We start from the raw sequence: 19,852 nt of genomic DNA, 5'->3' as shown, positions 1-19,852 counted from the left end.
TCTAGAAATGCATTTAAAGATAAAATTTCATTTCAAAGGAAAGATTAAACCAAATAAAAATGAAATTGCTTTTAAGAAATTTAGATTAGAAATAAGAAAATTCTTACCATCAGAGCACTCTGGTTCTAGAATAGCCACTTAATAGAACACCTCTGAGCCCAGAATAAATTATTTTTTGACTTGATATTTAAGCAATTTATGAACAAATTATCTGACCTGATTGCTTCTGGTATCAGAAGAGTGAATTTGATGGTGTAAGATTTAATTTTCAGTTCCTCTGACTTTTATAGAAGTATAAAACATTTGCACAAATATTGAATTTGTTTGATTGGAAATTGCATTCTTATTTGAATGAGACCACGTAAGGTATTTTTGCCGACTCATTCCAGTATCTGTGACTCTGTGTTGCTAGTTTTCATCTTTTTAACTTGTCTGTTGAAGGGTTAATGTTCTGATGTGAATCTCAGAAAAGCCCAACATCAGGCTATCCTTTTCACACCCCTTGTTTGACAGTTTTAGCTAGAGCTGCTGTGTAATAGATTTGAATGAGGGTCTCCAAATTTCTGTAGTCTCTTGAGTGATACTGATCTCATAACTCCCCCTAAATTGGTTGTTGCTTCCTTCATTAAGTAATCCAGGCTTTACTTAATCAGTAGGGTTAGGACCTTAAATGAGTAAATAGTAGAAGGTGAAAGGCTAATGCTGCTGCTCATAATGCATGTCATAACTCCTTTGGAAAAGGCGCAGAGAGCTGTATTGTTTGTTATTAAACTACAAATTAAGGCAGATTTGGAGGAAGGAAAAAACAATGTTCAATGAGGCACTGGTGCTATTTTCATGGACTCTCATATTAGTCCCCAAATTAGTCCTTGCTTGTGATTTTGTCTGAGCATTTCCACTGTCTATGGCCCCAAATTATGTTCAGTGTTGTTTCTCTCCTTCTCACTTTCACTTCTAGTTCTCCCTTCCTGCTAGGTGTTTACAAGGACTCCTTTCTATTGCAGAATATTGTTCTTTTAAGGCTCTGAGGAATACTGTCCTCTTCAATTACAAATGGAGCCTGAGCATCATGAAGTGATAAACTAGGATGAACTCTCTGATTAATATCTTGAACACATTCTCTCCTGTTGCTGACCTTGTTAACTTTTCTTTTTCACAATGCAGGAAACGTGCCCAGTTATTTATAGGAGTGAAAACTATGTGTGTACTCAGTAATTTGCAATTTAAATATATGCTGATGAAAACATCCCTTCAAGATTATCAACATACTTCACTCACCATGTCAGATTTAAACCCCTGGAAGAATCTGTAAAAATGTTCTGAGTAGATATTTCGTGCGATGTTCCACAAGGCAATGCTGTTCTTCTCATGTTGGGCTAAATGAAGTATGAAGACATGGGTTCTGCAATTGTGCACAAAGCTAAGATTTCTCAACTCTGCTATCCCATTTTTTAGGAAAACTGTAACAGTTTTGTGTTTTTGCAAGACTCAGTGTCATTTGCAGAAGTGGGATCTTTTATCTTTAACACTGCTTTTGTCTTTGCGTTGGAGAATGGTTTGTAATTGCAGGACCTAACCTCAGATAGAGGGAATGTCTACTTCATCCGGCTCATCAAAGGGAATTTGCCTGAGAAATGAAGGGAATCTGCTTACTAAGTGCAGAACAAATCATCAGGCAACATACTGAACAAAAGAAACAATATGCTTCACAAATCTCAGTCAGAAGAATTTTTTCCCCCATCTATCATGTCCAAACTGTAGAGTGGCTAAAACTGCCTATTTATAAACCTGGTGGATTCCTTAAGTTGTATCAAAGCTCATTAAGTCTGACCTGAATTCATAACAGCTTACTAAGTCTGAATATGCCAATATCACAAGGTTCAACAAGCTCATTAGTTTTGAAAATTGTACTCAGTTTACTAGTTTACAACAACACTACAAATGCAATAGTATTCCTTGCAAGTATGAATTAAGGATACAATACACATATAAATTCAACAGACATATTTTGGTTGATAATCCTTGCAACAATATTAGCACACTGTTTGTTCAGCTTTACCTGAAAAGAGACCAAGTAGCAGCCTCATACTGTCATTAAATTGCTGATAGCAGGGCTTTTTAGCATTTTCCTCCTTTCTCTGGGGGAATTGTATTCTCTTTCACTGTGGTCTTTAATTTCTGTGAACTCAGTGGTTTATGTGCTTGTCAAGACAGCTACTGTTTTAGCAATTTCTTGTGCTAGGCACAAAATAAAAATCCTCAAGCCCACTTTGAACTATCTCTGACTATCCCTTCAGTTGATAACATTTCCAGACATTTTTAGAGGGGCAACTTACAATGAGAATTTCTCAGAAAAACATGAAGATCTGAGAATAACCTAGGTTCAGCAATTAACTCTAAATTATTTATATGGCCTTTTAAACAGGTGTGATGAAACTATTGTAAGTTCGCACATCATATCTTATATATTACAAGTGTTTACAACGTTTTTACTTTCCTTATAGACTTTTCTGCATTGGTGAATGTATAAGATCTCACAAAATGCAGTAGCCTGAACACAAGTGCTTGGTTCTAAGTTGTTAATTTGATATCCCTGCAGTAGTTGGATGGATGCTTAACAAGGAACAAGCTGTTTGTGGGTTTAACATATTTTCTCTATAGTAACACTGATTTCCTTTCCATCCTCCCAGAGTGCAGATGCCAAACTGAGTTTGGTGGTACTGACGTTTCAGTAAAAGGCAAAGAGGGACCGTTGTTGGCTTCAGGTCAGGTGAAGACACTCACAGATATCAGTTGCTAGAGAAGTAGCAATATTGAGATGTCCCTAGTGGACAAAAAACTTATCACTACTGTAATACATTTGCATTTCACTTGTGATCTTTGAGTAATTCTAGTTTTGTTACCAAAATTTATTTATCCTGCCCATTGGTGTGCTGCTTCCTGAGACTAGTGGTCATGTCTCTATTATTTCTGCTGAAGTAAATGGAAATGTTACAAACGTTAAAATATCAGTTGTAGCTTTTATAGCTGACAAAGTTCTAGAATATACTTTAGGACATTTGGCTGAATACAGCAGACCTTTCCCTAGGTTGTTTTGGTTTGAGAAATGTTTCAGGGCTGTAGCTTGTATTATATCTTACTGATTATATATTTGTTGAAATTGTTAGACTTCAGTAACTGTAACAATTGGGTAATCATTAAGGCAAATTAAAATACCATTTTAAGATAGCCTGTTAACTTTTTCAAAGTCTGTGAACTAACCTGCTTTTATCAATATTTTCTAAAGGCTTAAATAATTCATACTACACTTAGCTTTTGTCACAGTGAAGTTGGATTGCTAGTGTTCTACTGGAAAAGAAGTGGGTAAGATCAAGGGGAAAAAAGGAACATGCTGCCACATCAATTACAAAACCCAATTATTCATAGGACATGTTACCTGTGATTTACAAAGCAAGTGCATTCACTTAAAAAATGAATCTGATTTTCACCTACCTTAAAGCTATTCTGTATGTTCTAGTCTAGCTCTATACAATTTTGTTAAAACCAGTGCAAATACAATATCATGTATCTACAGGGCTCTTATGTGATTAATATTGTGTAAAGCAATTGAGGAAAAATAAAACTGGCTCTTCTCTACATAATTCCACTGAGAGTTGAGTTCTGCTGTCCGTTGTATTGATGTGGAAGTTGGCCCTGGGTGTATTGCATACCCATGAATAATTTGAAAAGATGAATTAGAAAAGAATTAGAGATTATTTATGTTCAAAGAGGGGGCTAAATTCATTCAAGAAGTTGTTTGTTGCCAATTAATTACCTACCAGTAATTAGAATAATAAATCTGAGCACAGTTGTAAGACTTGGCTTTGACTTTCACCATCAGCTTACCTGGAAGCTGTTCTAAATGGTATCATTAGTATCAGTAATAAATCTGTCATATTAGGTGAAAATGGATAAAAAGGCTGAGAAGCCTTGAAAATACAATTTGACTGAGCAGAAGTCTTTACACTTTATAAATATGACCACTGGAATTATTTATGCGAATTGGTCAGTTCAGACTTCAGTATGATGTTATAGAACATGAAACTTTTACACTTAGTGAAACTCAGTGTTAAATTGGAGGTATAACTCTTCTTCATTATAACATTTGCAATTTAAAAAAGAAGTATATGTGCTGCCAGTAAAATGGTGGTAAAGCACTTCAAGCTGGAAGTTTTAAACAAATCATCTGGTTATTAAATCTTCACTTTTGTATTCATGTAATACCAATATGAGATAGATCAATTCTTTTGATGCCAATCCGTCTTGTCTATCCTAACAACTTGATTTGATTTGTTAGTCAACAAATTACTTTAGAAATGATAGAAAATAGCAAAAAAAAACAAATTAAGAAGAGTGAAATGTTAGTAACACAACTCTGAGTATCACATATCTCCTTTCAGAAATTTAAAATAGGAGTATTTTTTATACGAGTGTTTCTCCAGGATGAAATTTGCCTGCAATGTGCTATGTAGTGCAGAAACACCTGTATGAAACAAGATCTGATCATCTTTTGAAGCAACATACTTTCAACATGCTGTTACTCTAAGTTGGTTTCAGCCAGTTACACCAGATAATTTTGTCAAAATGACTAAATTTTTAAAAGACTTTGTTTTTTGTCAAGCACTAAAATTCAAAGTATTCAAATTTCTAGTTAGTCAAGTTCAGTTGAGTGCTCTTGAAAACTTCATCAAATATTTTACAACCTCAATTAAAATAGAATGACTTGGAAGAAATGTTGGAGACTTTCTCTTGAATTTTTATTTTGCACTGAATTATTTTTACAACAGTTTTTACATTAAATGCTGCTTTGATAATGTAGGGTCTAGATAAAGTACTGTTTTGTCAATATGCCATGACATATTAAATTCAGGAATCCTATGTAGTGGGGAATTTCTATCTATCTATGTATCTATATATCTTCCCTTCAAGAAGGAAATCCTAAAGATGCAGGATCAGGCTGTTCCCACGTGCCAAAAGACAAACCAGTAGGGAATAAGACCTTCCTGGCTGAACACAGAGCCTTGGCTGGAATTCCAGGAAAAGAAGGTGAGTTTATCACCTCTGGAAGAAGGGGGAGGGCAACTCAGGAGAACTACAATGATGCCATGAGGTTATGCAGGGAGAAAATTAGAAAGGCTAAAGCCCAACCAGAACTTGATCTGTCTACTGCTGTAAAAAAAAAAAAAAGAAAATTTCTATAAGTACACTGGCAATAAAAGGAGGACTAAGGAGAACCTCCATCATTTATTGCATGTGAAGGGGGAAAATTAGTGACAAAGACTGAAGAAAGGGCTTAGGTAGCTAACACTTTCTTGCCTCAGTTTTTAATAGTAAGACCAGTTGTACTCCAGGTATCCAGCCCCCTGAGCTGGAAGACAGGGACAGGGAGCAGAATGAAGCCCCCATATTCCAAGGAGAAGTGGTCAGCAACCTGTTACAACACCTAGACACACACAAGTTTATGGGCCAGATGGGATCCACCTGAGGGTACTGAGTGTCCTGGTAAAGTGCTCCCTGAGCCACCATTTACCAGCAGATTTGGCCACAGGGAGAGGTCCCGACTGACTGGATTTTAGCCAGTGTGACACCCATGTTCTGGAAGTGCTGGAAGGTGAATACAGGGAACTACAGGCCTATCAACCTGATCTCAGTGCCCAGGAAAGTGATGGAGCAGACCATTTTCAGTGTCATCATGTGGCATGTACCAGCTAAGGGAATTGGGCATGAGTTCATGAAAGGCAGGTCCTGCTTGATCAACCTGATCTCCTTCTATGACAGGGTGACCTACTTAGTGGATGTGGGAAAGGCTTTACATTTTGTCTGTCTGCCTGGACTTCAGTGAAGCATCTTGACACTTTTTCCCAGTTTTCTCCTGCAGAAACTGGCTAGTCATGGCTTGGATGGGTGCATTGTTCACTTGGTGAAAAACTGGCTGGCTGGATGGTTGGGCCCATAGATGGTGGTTAATGGAGTTATATCCAGCTGGCAACCAGTCACCAGTGGAGTTCCCTATGGCTCAGTATTGAGGCCAGTCCTGTTTAAGATCTTTATCAATGACCTGGACAACGGGATTAAGGGCACCCTCAGTCAGTTTGCAGACCACACCAAGCTGGGTGGGAGTGTTAATCTGCTGGAGGACAGGAAGGCTCTGCAGAGGGATTTGGACAGCTGGATCAATGGGCTGAGACCGACTGCATGAGGTCAACAAGGCCAAGTACTGAGTCCTGCCCTTGGGCTACAGGAATCTCAGGCAGTGCTACAGGCTGGGGGCAGAGTGGTTGGAAACTGGCCTGGCAGAAAAGGACCCTGGGGTGTGCTGTTTGACAGCAGCTGAACACGAAGCCAGTGATTTGACCAAGTGGCCAAGAATGCCGGTTGCATCCTGGCTTGCATCAGCAATAGTGTGGCCAACAGGACCAGGGCAGTGATTGTCCCCCTGTACTCGGCACTGGTGAGGCTGAACCTTGAGTCCTGTGTTCAGTTTTGGGTCCCTTCATGCAAGAAAGACACTGACATGCTGGAACATGTCCAGAGAAGGGCAAAGGAACTCGTGAAGGGTCTGAGAACAAGGCCTGCGAGGAACGACTGAGAGAGCTGGGGTTTTTCAGCCTGGAGAAAAGGAGACTGAGGGGAGACCTTACTGTTCTCTGCAACTGCCTGAAAGGAGGCTGTAGCGAGGTGGGGTCAGTCTCTTCTCCCGGGTAACTGGTGATAGAACAAGAGGAAATGGCCTCAAATGGCCCCAGGGGAGATTTAGATTTGAAATTAAGGAAAATTGTTTCGCTGAAAGGGTTATCAAACATTGGAATGGACTCTCGGGGAAAGGTTGGAGTCACCATCCCTGAAGGTATTTAAAAGCCATGTAGATGTAGCACTTAGGGACATGGTTTGGTAGTGGACCTGACAGTGTTGGGCTAATGGTTGGACTTCATGATCTTAGAGGCTTTTTCCAACCAAATGTCAGGGTCTCTGCCAGTTAACCAGATACTGTTGCTGAATTAAACAGAACTGTGGAAAATCCCACCAGCAAGGTCTCTTATGCTTGAACCAATCTTGCCTAAAGTGTTTAATGACCTGAAAAATAGTTACAATAGCAGGACAACACAATAATGTAAAATGCTAAATGAAATTATATGTTAATGAACATAAAGTAGTGTGTGTGGGAAGGCAAAGAAAATGGATGAACAATTTCATTTTATGTATAGAGTAGAAAACTATGTATTATCACTCATGGAAAAGGTTTTGAAATCAAAATAAGCAGATTTTTGATAAGGTAAAAAGGTAAAAATCAAACAGCCCTCTGGAAAACACTTTATTAAAAGTTAAATTTAATTTAAGAATTGTTGGAAAATCAGGGTAGTGCAGAAAATGTGTTTCAAATGTATAAATCTATAATTTATCTGAATATTGTAAATTGTGTCCTGTCCTTGCTGTCACATCTTAGGACACAGGAATACTGGAAATGACTTTTTGAAAAGGTGAGGAGAGTAAATGAATGATCAGAGCAGTGGAAAAATGTCTGTATGGTGATAGACTAGATAGACCAAGTTTCTCTACCTTGGAAATAAAATAACCTAGAGAAGATAAGGTGGAGCAAATAAAATACTGAATTACATGAAGAGAGTGAATGCAGAACTGTCATTTCAGTATCTCTTAAAATATAAGAACCAAAGAGTTTGTGTTTATATGTCTAAGCAAGTTTAAAACAAACAGTAAGAAACACTTTATCATATAAAAAATAATCAAACAATGTGAGACACTGCCACTAGATGTTGCAAAGGCCAAAAGTTTAACTGAGTTCAAAAAGGGATTAATGGCTACTTTTGTTTCATGAATTGTAAAAACATCCTGCTCAGACACAACTTCTGGCTGAGGAAGTTCCTAAACCACTAATTGCCAGAAGATGGGAAGGAGGGGTTGCTCAGCTCTTGCCACAGTTCTTATAATCTTTCCTTATGCATCTCCTAATGGGCGTGTTGGGACCAGGATAATGGGCTAGACAGATTGTTTTGTTTCTTTTTTTTTTTTTTTGTCTGACCCATTATGGGTTTTATTTTGTAGGTGTAGATATTTTTTTCAGTAATAGGGAGACAAAACAGAAATTTTCAACTTGTTTTTTGAGTTCAGTAAATGCTGTCTGGATTATGATTCTTAATAGCTACTTATGAATGATCACACTTTTTTACTTTTCTTATTTAAAAATATAAAAAATTAGTCCAAAAATTCATCTGCTGCACTCTGAGGAAGTTTTTCTCTAAATACAGGGAAATTTGGATGAAGGTGAATCATTTATGCATTTCATTTGAGTGATAATGCTGTATGTCTAATTTAAAGACCAAGGTGTCAGAAAAGCTGAGATAGTAAGCAGGGGGAGTTTTCTGTGGCCCTTCTCTGAAAGGATGCGAAGGGTGTTATTTTTGCTATTGCTTTCAGTTAAGGAATAATAAGTCTCAGTGAAAGAATATCCTAAATTCTACACTTGTGCTTCCAACAATTAGTAGGAGCAGAAGCCAACAAGGAGAGTTTCTTTAACATCTGTACTTTTTTTTGTACAACTGTATAATCTTTTTTTCTCCTCAAAGTTTGGCTTTTGGGACTAGAGGAAATATGAATGATTTTTTTGTTGTTGTTGGGTTTTTCCCTCACTAACCTTCTGTTCTAGTTTTTTTCATGTAAATTTATAATATCGAAGTTTATTTCTACTTATTAAACAGAGATTTAATCAATTATCATAGAGCACTTTGGAAATGAAAGATACATTACTCTGCGTCAAATGAGTTTGTCCTGATCTGCATGCAAACTATGCACTACATTATAAATCATGGTCTCAAACTTCTAAAGTTGTTGGTTTTGCTTATTAGGAAACCTTGCTTCAGATCCAAAAAGGCAATAAGGAAGCATGAAGAAAGTGGACCTCAATTGATCATGAAATGTAATTACACAATATTCAGAGCTGAGTGAAATAAAGACATTAAATGGCAGTAGCCTGTAAAGGTTAAAATTAAAAGTAGTTTCATCATATATGGTGAAAAGGGAGATTGGATCAATGAAACTGATCTCTTGTATCTTGTTTGCTGTCAATTTGTATGAAGTGATACTTGAGGTGCGGCTCCTTTTCATATGTACATAAATACATTTTTTTAATTTATGGAATATTACTGGAGTGGTCTGTCAGGAGATTTCTTGAGTTGGGCTGGTGCTCAGTGTATAAATGGAAGCACAAGAATGAAAAAAGCCTTCCACCTGGTCATCCTTAGCCTAGCTAATGTAATTGCAGATTTTGTTCTAACAGTAAGGTTTAATGTAACAACACAGATCATTACTGCTGTGTTGCTGAGTTGCAATGAATCAGCATCTGAATTAAAAGAATGGGGACTGTAATAAAAACTTGGTTTTGTCCTTTCTGGTATAGTATCCTTGAAAACTGCATCTTGTATCCAGAAGGTAGACAGCAATCCACTACAGTGTCAGATTATCTGTAGGATACCAATAGAAACTTGAAAAAAATTAATTTTCTCTAACTTTTGTTTAATCTAATTTCTCCTTTACCTTTTAACTTCAACTCTTTGGGAATCCTTAGTATGAATGGAGTGAGGATTAAGGTATTTTTATTAGGTTCTGGGCACCTTTTTACAAGAAAAAAAAATTAAGCACCTCCATCTCAAGTCTCTGGGGAACTTGTGATCCCTCACAAAGATGAGCTCAGAACAGCTCAGTACAACTTCTGCCTCAGGTACCACATTTTGCTAGCTGAAGGGTGCAATGGCATGAAATGTAGGTTCATTGCCCTTGTGTCAGGGAGTACTTATCAAGGAGTTTTTCAGCTTTACTGGTTCACATCATATTTGTTGTAGTGCAAAAACGCGACTTGGAAGTCAGATCTGCATATTGTACAGAGCAACGAGAAATAAGAGGGAAGGTAAAGATCTGATGAGGAAGCAGAATCTAGCTGAGGTTTAAGGAATTATGATATGGCAGAAACAGATACTGCTGACAGTGTTGTTAACTTGATTTGGCTGTGTAAGTTCACGTGGAAGAGCTTTGAAGAGATGCTGCAAGGTAAAACTCTGTTAAGCACTTAATAGGCAAAGTGTCTAGAAAAACCTGACAATCCCATAAACAACAAGCAAACATAACTTTACTCCTTCTCCATGTTAAATATACATCTGAATGTACAAGAAATTTTTCCTTAAAAAGCATTCTGTTTACTACTGATTTTTCAGAAATAATTTTATAGCAGGGAATGTGATGTAAAGGTGATTAGAAAACCAGAACCTGTATTTGGAATAAAAAGCTAAACACGTCACTATGTTACTACAAGCCAGTCGTTTTTACAATTGTTTGCCTTTTGTCAATCAATTGCAACCTAGTAATGGATACAGCTGTATGGTGTTGCTGGTGGTTATTCTAAGGTTGTTTTGCTTTCCCTCATTCTCTTCTCTCTTTCTCTGCCTTCTAGTATGCACTTAATCCAGGTGGACTCTGTTCAGCGTTGGATGGAAGATTTGAAGTTGATGACAGACTGTGAATGTATGTGCATTCTCCAGTCCAAGCCCATCAGCATTGAGAAGGACGAACAAAATGAACTTATGCTTTCCTCCCAATATAGCACTTGTGATAACTTGCAGCTTCTGTTAAAGAGAGCTTGGATCATAAGCACAGAATTGACTAGGATTGCTCAAAAGCTGGAGAAGAATAGGTGGCAGAGAGTCCACAGCATGACAGTAAGAGTCAACTGCCACGTGCGTTCAATGATAAATGAGTACAATACGTTCACCAGGAATTCTTCAGAAGAAATGCACCAGGTATGATGCTTTACCTGATATCATGTTTCTCTTATTTATTATTATTATTATTACTTATTTTCAACAATCTGTAAGAAATCCTTGTGTGCTGATACTGATCCCTTGTTTAAGACTTTCCAATGCCTTTTCAGTGATGGATATTTTATTGAATTATTTTCGATCCTGTTTTATAGGCTTGATTATGAATGTTAATAATGACTAATTGTGCTGAAAAACATTTTGCTTTGAAACACTACAAGACCTAAAGTGTTTCGACGCACCATCTGTGAGTTCCTTCGCATTTCCAACCTAGAAAATGATACTTTTTTGTTGACTTCAGTTTTATCTGTACCTGTTTTATTTAGAAAAGTAGATAAAGAAGGTTCATGTGAAATATTATGTTTCTGGAGGTTTTTCAATTAACAAACAAGCATTACTTATTTTGGTAAAGAAATTGTGTGTATGGATATTGCTTTAAAACCACTTTATCTTTCTCTCTCTGCAGTTTGAAAAACTTTTAATAGACAAGTGTTCAGAATTTACAACATTCACAGAAAGGTAACCTAAATTTTATAGTTGGAACATTAATTTTACTGTTCTATTATGTTGTGGAATTTCTAATGAGAAGCACAAATCCATTAACACCCTCAGTTGTTTGGAATAGGCCCCTGTAGCTCTGCAAGGCTTTCTAAATATTAGTTTGTGGTGGGTAAAGTGAGTTGCTTTTATCTAAACTGCACCCTTATGAAAGATGGGATCTGCTGTTGCACAAAAAGCCTGGCATAGATGCAAAGATTCATGCAAGTGGATTTTTCAGGACTTACAGACATCATCAAGGGAGAAAGTCTGGCTCTAAGGATCTCAGTGACAAAGTACCCTTCTAGTTCTGTGGAGCCAAGATTTCAGCTGGTGTGAAAACCTAGAATACACATATCCATGTATTTATTAGTAAATCAAACCAAAATAAACACACAATCCTTTAAATTGTAGTTGTAGGTTTACTCATCTCCCTGCACTCTCGAATGCTGAGACTAGAAAGTAAGAATCTCTATAATTCTTCTCCTGATATCCCCACTTTTTAAGTTACCCATTGCCTCCAGTGCAGTTCAGGCACTCCTCTTAGATTTACTTTAAACACTGTGCAAGTCAGTTTGCTTCAGGGGATCATCAGGGAAAAGACACCATATAATTATCAGGAAATAACATTTTTTGGAGCATAATTTCTTTCTGCCAAACCCACACAGCTCAGACTTTACTTTTATATACTACTGTGAGACACACTGATTTAATGAGAGCTCTGATTTCAAAGTGTCTGTCCCAAATCAGCCATCCCCCTCCTTGTCTTTTTGACAAGAATTTGATATAGGTGGGTGACAGGTAAAGCTGAAAATGTGTTGGTAAAGAGAGTGATCAACCAAACTGTATCTTCGATTACAGTGGCCTGTCTTGGTGGAATATGTTTTGGCAATTCAAATGAATGTATTGCTGTGAGGAAATATTAGTTATTGCATTTGAATTGTATAAAGTTTTCTATCTTTATCTCATTTCTTCAATTATAGCCAACCATTACTGGTTACAGGACAACTATGCTAACTCTGTAAAGCTGCATTATGTAATCTTTCTGCATAGAAGGACAAATATTATTTTTCAGTATGCTTTTTAACTCATCTGGACACACATTCATTCCGGGGTCCTTATTCTGCTATCATTAAATTATGGCAAAAAAAAAGTAAAGAAATTAAAATTATGGAAAGCTCTTTGATCATGAAAGACAGATGGATGTTCAGAGCTGCAGCTGAAATGCAAGCATCTGAGAGTGACAGGAACTATAAGCACAAGTGGAAAAGAGCAGAGTTATGAACACACAGCATCTGCAGCAAAATTTGGCCTGCAGTCTGTGCAGTAAATTGTGATCCCAAAATGATTCATTAATGTCCACTATTGTTTTTTCATGGTATACTTACTATGTGCGTGGTATACTTACTAAGCTTTAGTCAAAGTCTGGGGTGATGTTAATGGCACATAGGCATTGTCCTTGTAAACAGCTGAATTCCCAGTATGAACTCAGGGCTCACATCTGAGGTGACAATCAGACAATTATCTGTTGCATCTTTTTTCCCTCATCTCTTTCCTTTCTTTTTCTTTTCAGGTGCATACAGACTGAAGATGAAGAGATACTGAAGTCTATGAAATCCTGTATTAATGAAACACTCACCACTGTTGCCCAGTATTTTGGTCAGTTGATAGAGCTGGTTTTAACACATAAGACACAGGTTAGTTATTAGTAAAAAAAAAAAAAAAAATTCCAAAGTTATTGAATCTTGGGGGAGATCATCCACTGACAATCCAAGGCCAGGTTGGATGGGGCTCTGATGAACCTGATTGTAGTGAAAGGTGTCCCTGCTCATAGCATGGGGTGGAACTAGATGGTCTTTAAGGCCCCTTGAAACCCAAGCCACTCTAGGATTAAGAAGAAGACTAGAATTACAACTCTCAGTTTTCAATAAACTTACGATCAGTAATTCACATATGTTGCGATGAGATTTAGGTAGTTGTAGTCTCAAATCCTCCAATAAACTTAAATCCCAGACAAAATGATCTTGCAGCTTACCACTTTACTTACTTTTCCTGATGTCTCTCCTTTCTTGCAAACTAACTTCTGGAAAATGTTTTGTCAATAAGATCTTTGGAAACTCTTTCAGTTCCTTTCGTACAGACACTGATTTCCTTTAGAAACCTTGGAAAAAAAGTGTCTCCTGCTCTCAGTAATTCTCATTAAAAGCTGAACTTTTAAAGCATGTATATGTAGCAAGTATATTATTGCAGCACACATTTTAAACAGTGCATATTTTAGACTCTAAGGAGCAGTGATAAAATATAGTGCTGTGTACAGGTTATACATTGTCCAGAGAGGTTGTTGACTCTTCTTCCCTGGAGATACTCAAGAGCTGCCTGAACACAATGCTGAGTTAACGTGCTAGGGAATCCTACTTGAGCAGGCAGGTTGGGCTAGATGACTTCTAGTGGTCCCTTCCAGCCTCACCCATGCTGTGATTCCAATTACATGAAATACACTGAGCAATTAGTCTGAGACTGCAAATGCATTAACTGTTCTTCCACTAGACCATTCTTGAAATAGTAGCAACCTGCAAACCTGACCTTATATCATGATTTATACTGTTTTGTTGAGATCTCAGTAGAAATCCTTTTGCATCCCCTAGTCTTCCTCATTTATGCCCAACTAATCTGTCCATGTTTTAGAGGAGATGTTAGGCTGACATTTTTTTGTTGTCCCCATAGAAAAAGAGGACAGGAAAGGCTTAGTGAAGATGAAAGAGTTAATTAGTATTTACTACAGTGCTAAAATAAAATTAGTGTGTGGTATTGGTTAAATTCTAACATACCTTGATATGTTAAGATATCAAAACAAGTGGTTCATTCAGAAACATCCCTTCTGGTTTTAAAAGATGATTACTAGGATGTGAGAACCTCCAAAACACATTCGCAGAATTACAGTCAAATTAACAAACTACTTGCTAATCTGCTTTGGTTAAGAATTATGAGAAACATATGAAATGCCACATATGACTGAAGTGTGTAAATAACTTTGCAAATTCAGTGAGTAGATTGTTGTTGTTTCAGTGCTTATTCTTTTCAATCTGAAGCACTGTTCTTCTTGTTGATATTTCTGCCTTTGGGCATCTCAGCATCGACCTGAAATCCTAGTCCCTTTTTCTTTTAAGGGGTGGAATTATTGGCTCCACATAATCTCATTTGTATTTGTGGGGCTGAAAGACTTGGATTAGGACTTGTTAATAAAAACAATTTTACGAATAGGTTTCTGAACCATTCAGCCAGCCTGTGTGCTCACTTCTGCTATAAAAACACGTCTGTGGGTAGTCTGTTGCTCTGAATCAGGCTAAGTGACTGTGTGAGAGGTCAGAACTTTCAGCTTGCATTGTATAAAGAGCTTTCTTTTCTAATCAGTGTATCAGGATTTTATTCAGGATGGGTTCATATCCAAGTGTGAACTGTTAAGCTATATTTTTTATGGAACATTTTTCTAATGCTAAAGGTGAAAGAACAGAGCCTCTTAAAGGGAATGTAATTGAATTTTGTATAAATAACAGTATAAAATGTGGTATACTTCCTTGCTCTTCTTTTAAAGTTGGATTAAATACAAAAATGCTTACATTCTTCCTCCTAGCAAATATAATTAATTCTTCCTCTAATGATTCTATTTCCTTTCAGAAAGAGTAAAATGAAATAAACTTCATATTCTTCTGACAGCTGTGCTTCTCTATCGAGCTGCAGTGACACAAATACAAAAGCAATATAATTATTTACAGAGATAAAAATATCTAATCCATTTCATACATTCAAGAAAACCTCCCATATTTCTTTATGAGAATTCTCTGTATTTATCAATGACTTTTTCTGTGTAGTCTGAGAATAGTGACAAACCCAGAGGCTTAGAGAGTAGTGTAAGAAAAGGTATAACAATGTTCCTTATAAATAAGGTGGCAAACTTATGATCAGCTTTTACACTAAGCTAAATTACTTGCCTTCTGAAAATTCTGGTTCAATCTCAGGCCAAACCTAGAGTTTGAAGAGAACTGTTCTTTGCTGAATGTTCTCACACATGAACCCATTGTCTTGCCTTGTTAATATTTATTTTTAAAATATCACTATTCTTGGTTACACCTATTCAAATGCAATGATAAATGAGTTAGTGTTGTCAGTTCAATTTGTCCAAGTTTTCTTTCCTGTCTTTGGGTCAGAAGCAAGATGATTAAAGAACTAGACTGGACACTCCATCTCGTCTTTAAATATCAAATATTAAAATACAATCGTAGAATCATCAAGGGTGGAAAAGACTTCCGAGACCGGTGATATAACAGAAATGCTTTTAATTGGAAGTAAGTTATGTTTATTGTGTTATGTCCCACAGAACCTGCTGAGACAGATAGAGCTGTCAGACAGCGTGTACGTCACCGAGTCGGCGATCAGCAGCCTGTTCAGCCTTACCCAGGAAGGTGCTCATCTGTGCCGTATCATAGCTAAGGTAAGGGCATATATGGACCGATCCAAAGCAAGCTGGTAGTACAAGCAAGTTGTTTTACTTAACACAGTAGCGGTTGCAAGTTTTGAAACGTACAGTGTAAGATGAAATTCTGTGTTTCAGGAGACTAATAATTCAGGTTAAAGAACAACAAAGTTTACTCTGAGAGAGTATTTGCTTCTTCTCTTGCTGCTTTTGCAAGCCTTACTTTGCAGGGTTTACCACCACAAACATCCTATAAGAAATTTTTTTTTTAAAAAGGGCCACAGCCCCCTAGTCTTTAATAAAGCTCTATACCTGTGCAAACAGCTTCAGCAGGATGGCAAGCTCCAACAGGCTTCTGAGCATTGCTTCAATTACAGTGGTCTTTGTGCCATCTGAGGTATTTCCCTTCATCATTTTGGAGAACTTTTTCAATGTCTCTCCTGATAGTACTTTTTAAGTAACAGCCATGTAAGTAGAGAGAAACTTTGTGGTTGACCATGTACCTGGCTGAGAGAAACAGTGTTGCTGTGTGTACAGAGGATGTTAGAGATATTATTAAAGATGTAAATTTAGAAATATTTTACATGCATTATTATCCTTTAACAAAAGAATATCATTACCACTACCTCTGTCAGTGTGTGTTCTTGTTTACTGAATAGTTGGTGCTAACTTTTGGTACAAATGAATCATGTCTGCCAAAATCAACGATCCCTGAAGAGTTTGCACCTTTGAGGACATTTGGATCTTGAAAAAGTGAGAAAGGTGGAACACTGTGTGATGCTGAGGATAGGGTAATCACAACCACAGGGTATGCAGAAAAAAGAAAACCTCCCTCCTTAAGCTTCTGCTTGTGGATTGGTGTGCTAATTCCTTGTCCTACTCAGAGATGAGGTTAACAGCAACTTTGATTAATTTGACTTCTGATGTGCTTTTAGATGGATATTTATGCCATAAAAGGTATTACTCCATTCTGAAGGCTGAGGATGAGGTAGACTCAGAAATGTGTAGTGGATTCTGGCAACAGCCTGACTGGTTTAATTTTTTCTAAATTGGTATTTGAGCTCCACTCAGTGGTACCCAAAAATGATGTTAAAATGTTGAGTACTGAGGAACTGCAGAACTAGCAAACTAATGAAAATTGATGTTGTGCTTTTTATAATTTTGTGACTTCCCTAACAGTTTAATTTAGCAGAATTGAAGTCTCACCTTCCATAAATTACTCAACTAATGTATCGCTAAAACCTGGATGGGTCACAGGTTTATAGCTGAGGAAAAGCATCCCCTTATGCAAAGAACCCCAAGTGGTGTTTGGTTGCCAAATTACAGCTGTGATTGCATCACCTGTCTTGTGTGTCTGTCTCCCGTGTGCACTGTGAAATGCATTTGTCCCAACTCACTCACCATCATCCTTCACCCTCTGTACCCCTTCAGTTACCTGCATCAGTGAACAAGAAGGCAGAGGAACTGTGACAGACCAGATTTTCAAATTCAGCCACTTGAATAGTTAGCTGTAACAGTAAAAGTACAGGGGAAATGGAAAAAAAAAACCCCAAACACTAAAAAAACCCAAAAAACCAAAACCAACCAACCAAAAAAAAACTACCAAAAAAACCCCAAAAACAAACAAACAAAAAATCTGAAATTGCTCTCACTCATTATGAGAGTGAGAAAGGATTAAAAGTCATGCAAATATACCCAAACCTTCCATAGATACTGTAGTTGCCTTGAGAACTCTCGTATTATCCTTGGTAAAAACTACACAGAGAAGTGGGATATTTGTTTACCGTGAAAACAAAACTCAACAAATTTGCTCATTCAACCTTGAAGTCTTACTCTCCATGACAAAGTGTGATCTTGTGGCACACTGTTGTAAGGTGGTTTTTTTTTCCTGCCCTGAGCTATAAATTACAGCTGTCCAGTACACCAAAATCTTGGACATGCAAAAAAAGACCCACGACAGTATTGCAATGCTACGATATAACAGGAACTGATTTCTCACTTCACATTTTGATAAGGGTTTCAGTTTTCTCCCTCCTTCTCCCTCATACCCTGCCAGTTTTTTTTTTTTTTAGCATGTAACTTTGTAATCTGCTGTGAAAGAGTCATGTTGCTGACTCACCCTGGCAGCCAGCTAGTAGTTCTCACTAGCTGTCAGAGGTATAAAGCCTAGGGTCTCTAATATAAATAAGTAGTAACAAGGACGTAATAAGAAAATTAACATTACTTGGAACAAACAGGTTATAAATAGATTTGGCTTTTTAACAGCCAGAAAGGAAAATTAATAAAAAATCTGTAACAGAGGTATAATAAATAAATACTGGGACATAGAGTGATAAGGAAAAAAATCTTTTTCGAAAAATCCATTTTACCAATGATAGGGTCCAATACCAACTGTAATGAATTGGGTGCTGCAATAATTGCCTTGGAAAAGAGAAAGATGCAAAAATGAAGATAGTCATACCTACCTATCACCCCTTTTGGAGAGTGCTCGACTATTTGGTTTCCTTGTGACTGTGCAGCAGATCACTTTCTTTGAGAAGCTTCTAATGCATCTTACCTTACCTTTGTACTCCAGTTCCTTTTCTAGCAAATATGTACTATGAAGGTGTCTTTGGAGATCATCTATCAAGATTATTACAACTGTTTTCAAAGACTTGATGAGAATTTATTGTATTTTGAGTCATTTCAGGCTGAAACTGCAAAATATTCCCTTAGAGTTAGATGCCTTTTCCTTCCTCTTTTTATTCATTCAACTTACTATGCAAAGTGGGGCTTTTCATACACGTGACCTCTTTCACATACTGTTGGTGATTGTATTTCGGGTGATTTTATCTACTGCTAGCCCTTCTGAACAGCACCCACACAGGATATCTCCAAAAACTGAATTCCTATTTATCCCATATGCAAAAGGAGTAGGTCATCAGGTAGTACGGCAAGTGCCTCTCTCTTCTTCTCTGCTTCAGAGTATGTGAAGCCTGTCCCAAATAAAACTTGAATTACAGCAAGAACAAATTTTCGTGTGTTACTTGGTCAAAAAGTCTGCAAAGGGTAAATAAAAGCAAACTTTATACGTTTTGGGAACTTCTGGAAAAGTGGAAGTTAATCTCCAAAGCAAGCAAAACTCAGTAATGTTATGTTTCTTTGTCTAAATGGTACTGTTTACCCATTTGGCCAGTCTTTGTATATCCCTGTCAGACGGAATAGTTTGACATCATTGCAGAAGAAACAGAGGATCTTAAGGGAAGCTTAAAAAAGTTGAATAAATACTGAGAAATGCTCTCATCCCAGTGAAGGGATTGGTTCTGACAAGCCACAGTATCAGGCTCAGTATTTTCTACCTATCTTATATTTCATTTACAGATCTCTAGGTTCATTACTCATCATCAGTATTTTACAGCTTGGTAATGGCACACAAGGCACAAAATAAACAGTTCAGATCTCCTGCTGATGCATGCAGTGATAAATCACTTCCTGTCCATCAGAGGCAAAAGTAGGGCATCCATTTGTCACACAGAAGGCTTGAAGCAAATGTGCCAACATTGCTTGAGCTTTACTAGTATTGTCCATAAACTTCTACTTATTATGACTGCAGTAAAGATTAAAATCATCTCTGATTCCATTGAACTGTGGGAAATTTCAAATATGATAATGAAGTTAAAAAAAAATTAACAAAACCATATCTTTGGCTTGGGGGTGATACTGTAACAGCTTTGTTCCCTATACTTTCGATAGATAATTTAGTTACTGCTTGGGTGAAATATCAGTATCCTTTTGTGGAAGCAAAAATTATAGCTGAAACTTTTTTTAGTGTACTGCCTCTTTTTTTAATTTAAAGACTCAGAAATATCTTTCTGCAATAGGCTATATATAGAAGTGCTAGATATAAAATAACTCCTACAGATACATGAGCACTTCTTACAATTCCAGAAATAAGTTTTACTCTTAGTAAACTTCAGTAAGCTTATTGTTTTCACTGATGTCA

The 19,852-nt window shown here is 37.1% G+C and overlaps 1 protein-coding gene across 1 annotated transcript in view; it reads left to right on the top strand.

Annotated features, from left to right (window-relative positions):
• Window positions 1–19,852, top strand: part of INSC (INSC spindle orientation adaptor protein) — a 133,400-nt gene that overhangs the window by 63,624 nt on the left and 49,924 nt on the right. The window contains exons 3-6 of the mRNA XM_050335915.1: window positions 10,499–10,844; window positions 11,329–11,381; window positions 12,973–13,096; window positions 15,775–15,888. Coding sequence (XP_050191872.1) covers window positions 10,499–10,844; window positions 11,329–11,381; window positions 12,973–13,096; window positions 15,775–15,888 — 637 coding nt within the window. The remainder of the gene's footprint in view (window positions 1–10,498; window positions 10,845–11,328; window positions 11,382–12,972; window positions 13,097–15,774; window positions 15,889–19,852) is intronic.

The sequence above is a fragment of the Myiozetetes cayanensis genome, unplaced genomic scaffold, assembly GCF_022539395.1.
Source record: "Myiozetetes cayanensis isolate MyiCay16 unplaced genomic scaffold, myiCay2020 scf6-25, whole genome shotgun sequence".
Lineage (NCBI taxonomy): Eukaryota > Metazoa > Chordata > Aves > Passeriformes > Tyrannidae > Myiozetetes > Myiozetetes cayanensis.
Note: the sequence above shows the minus strand (reverse complement) of the source record. Positions and strands in the feature narration are given on the sequence as shown.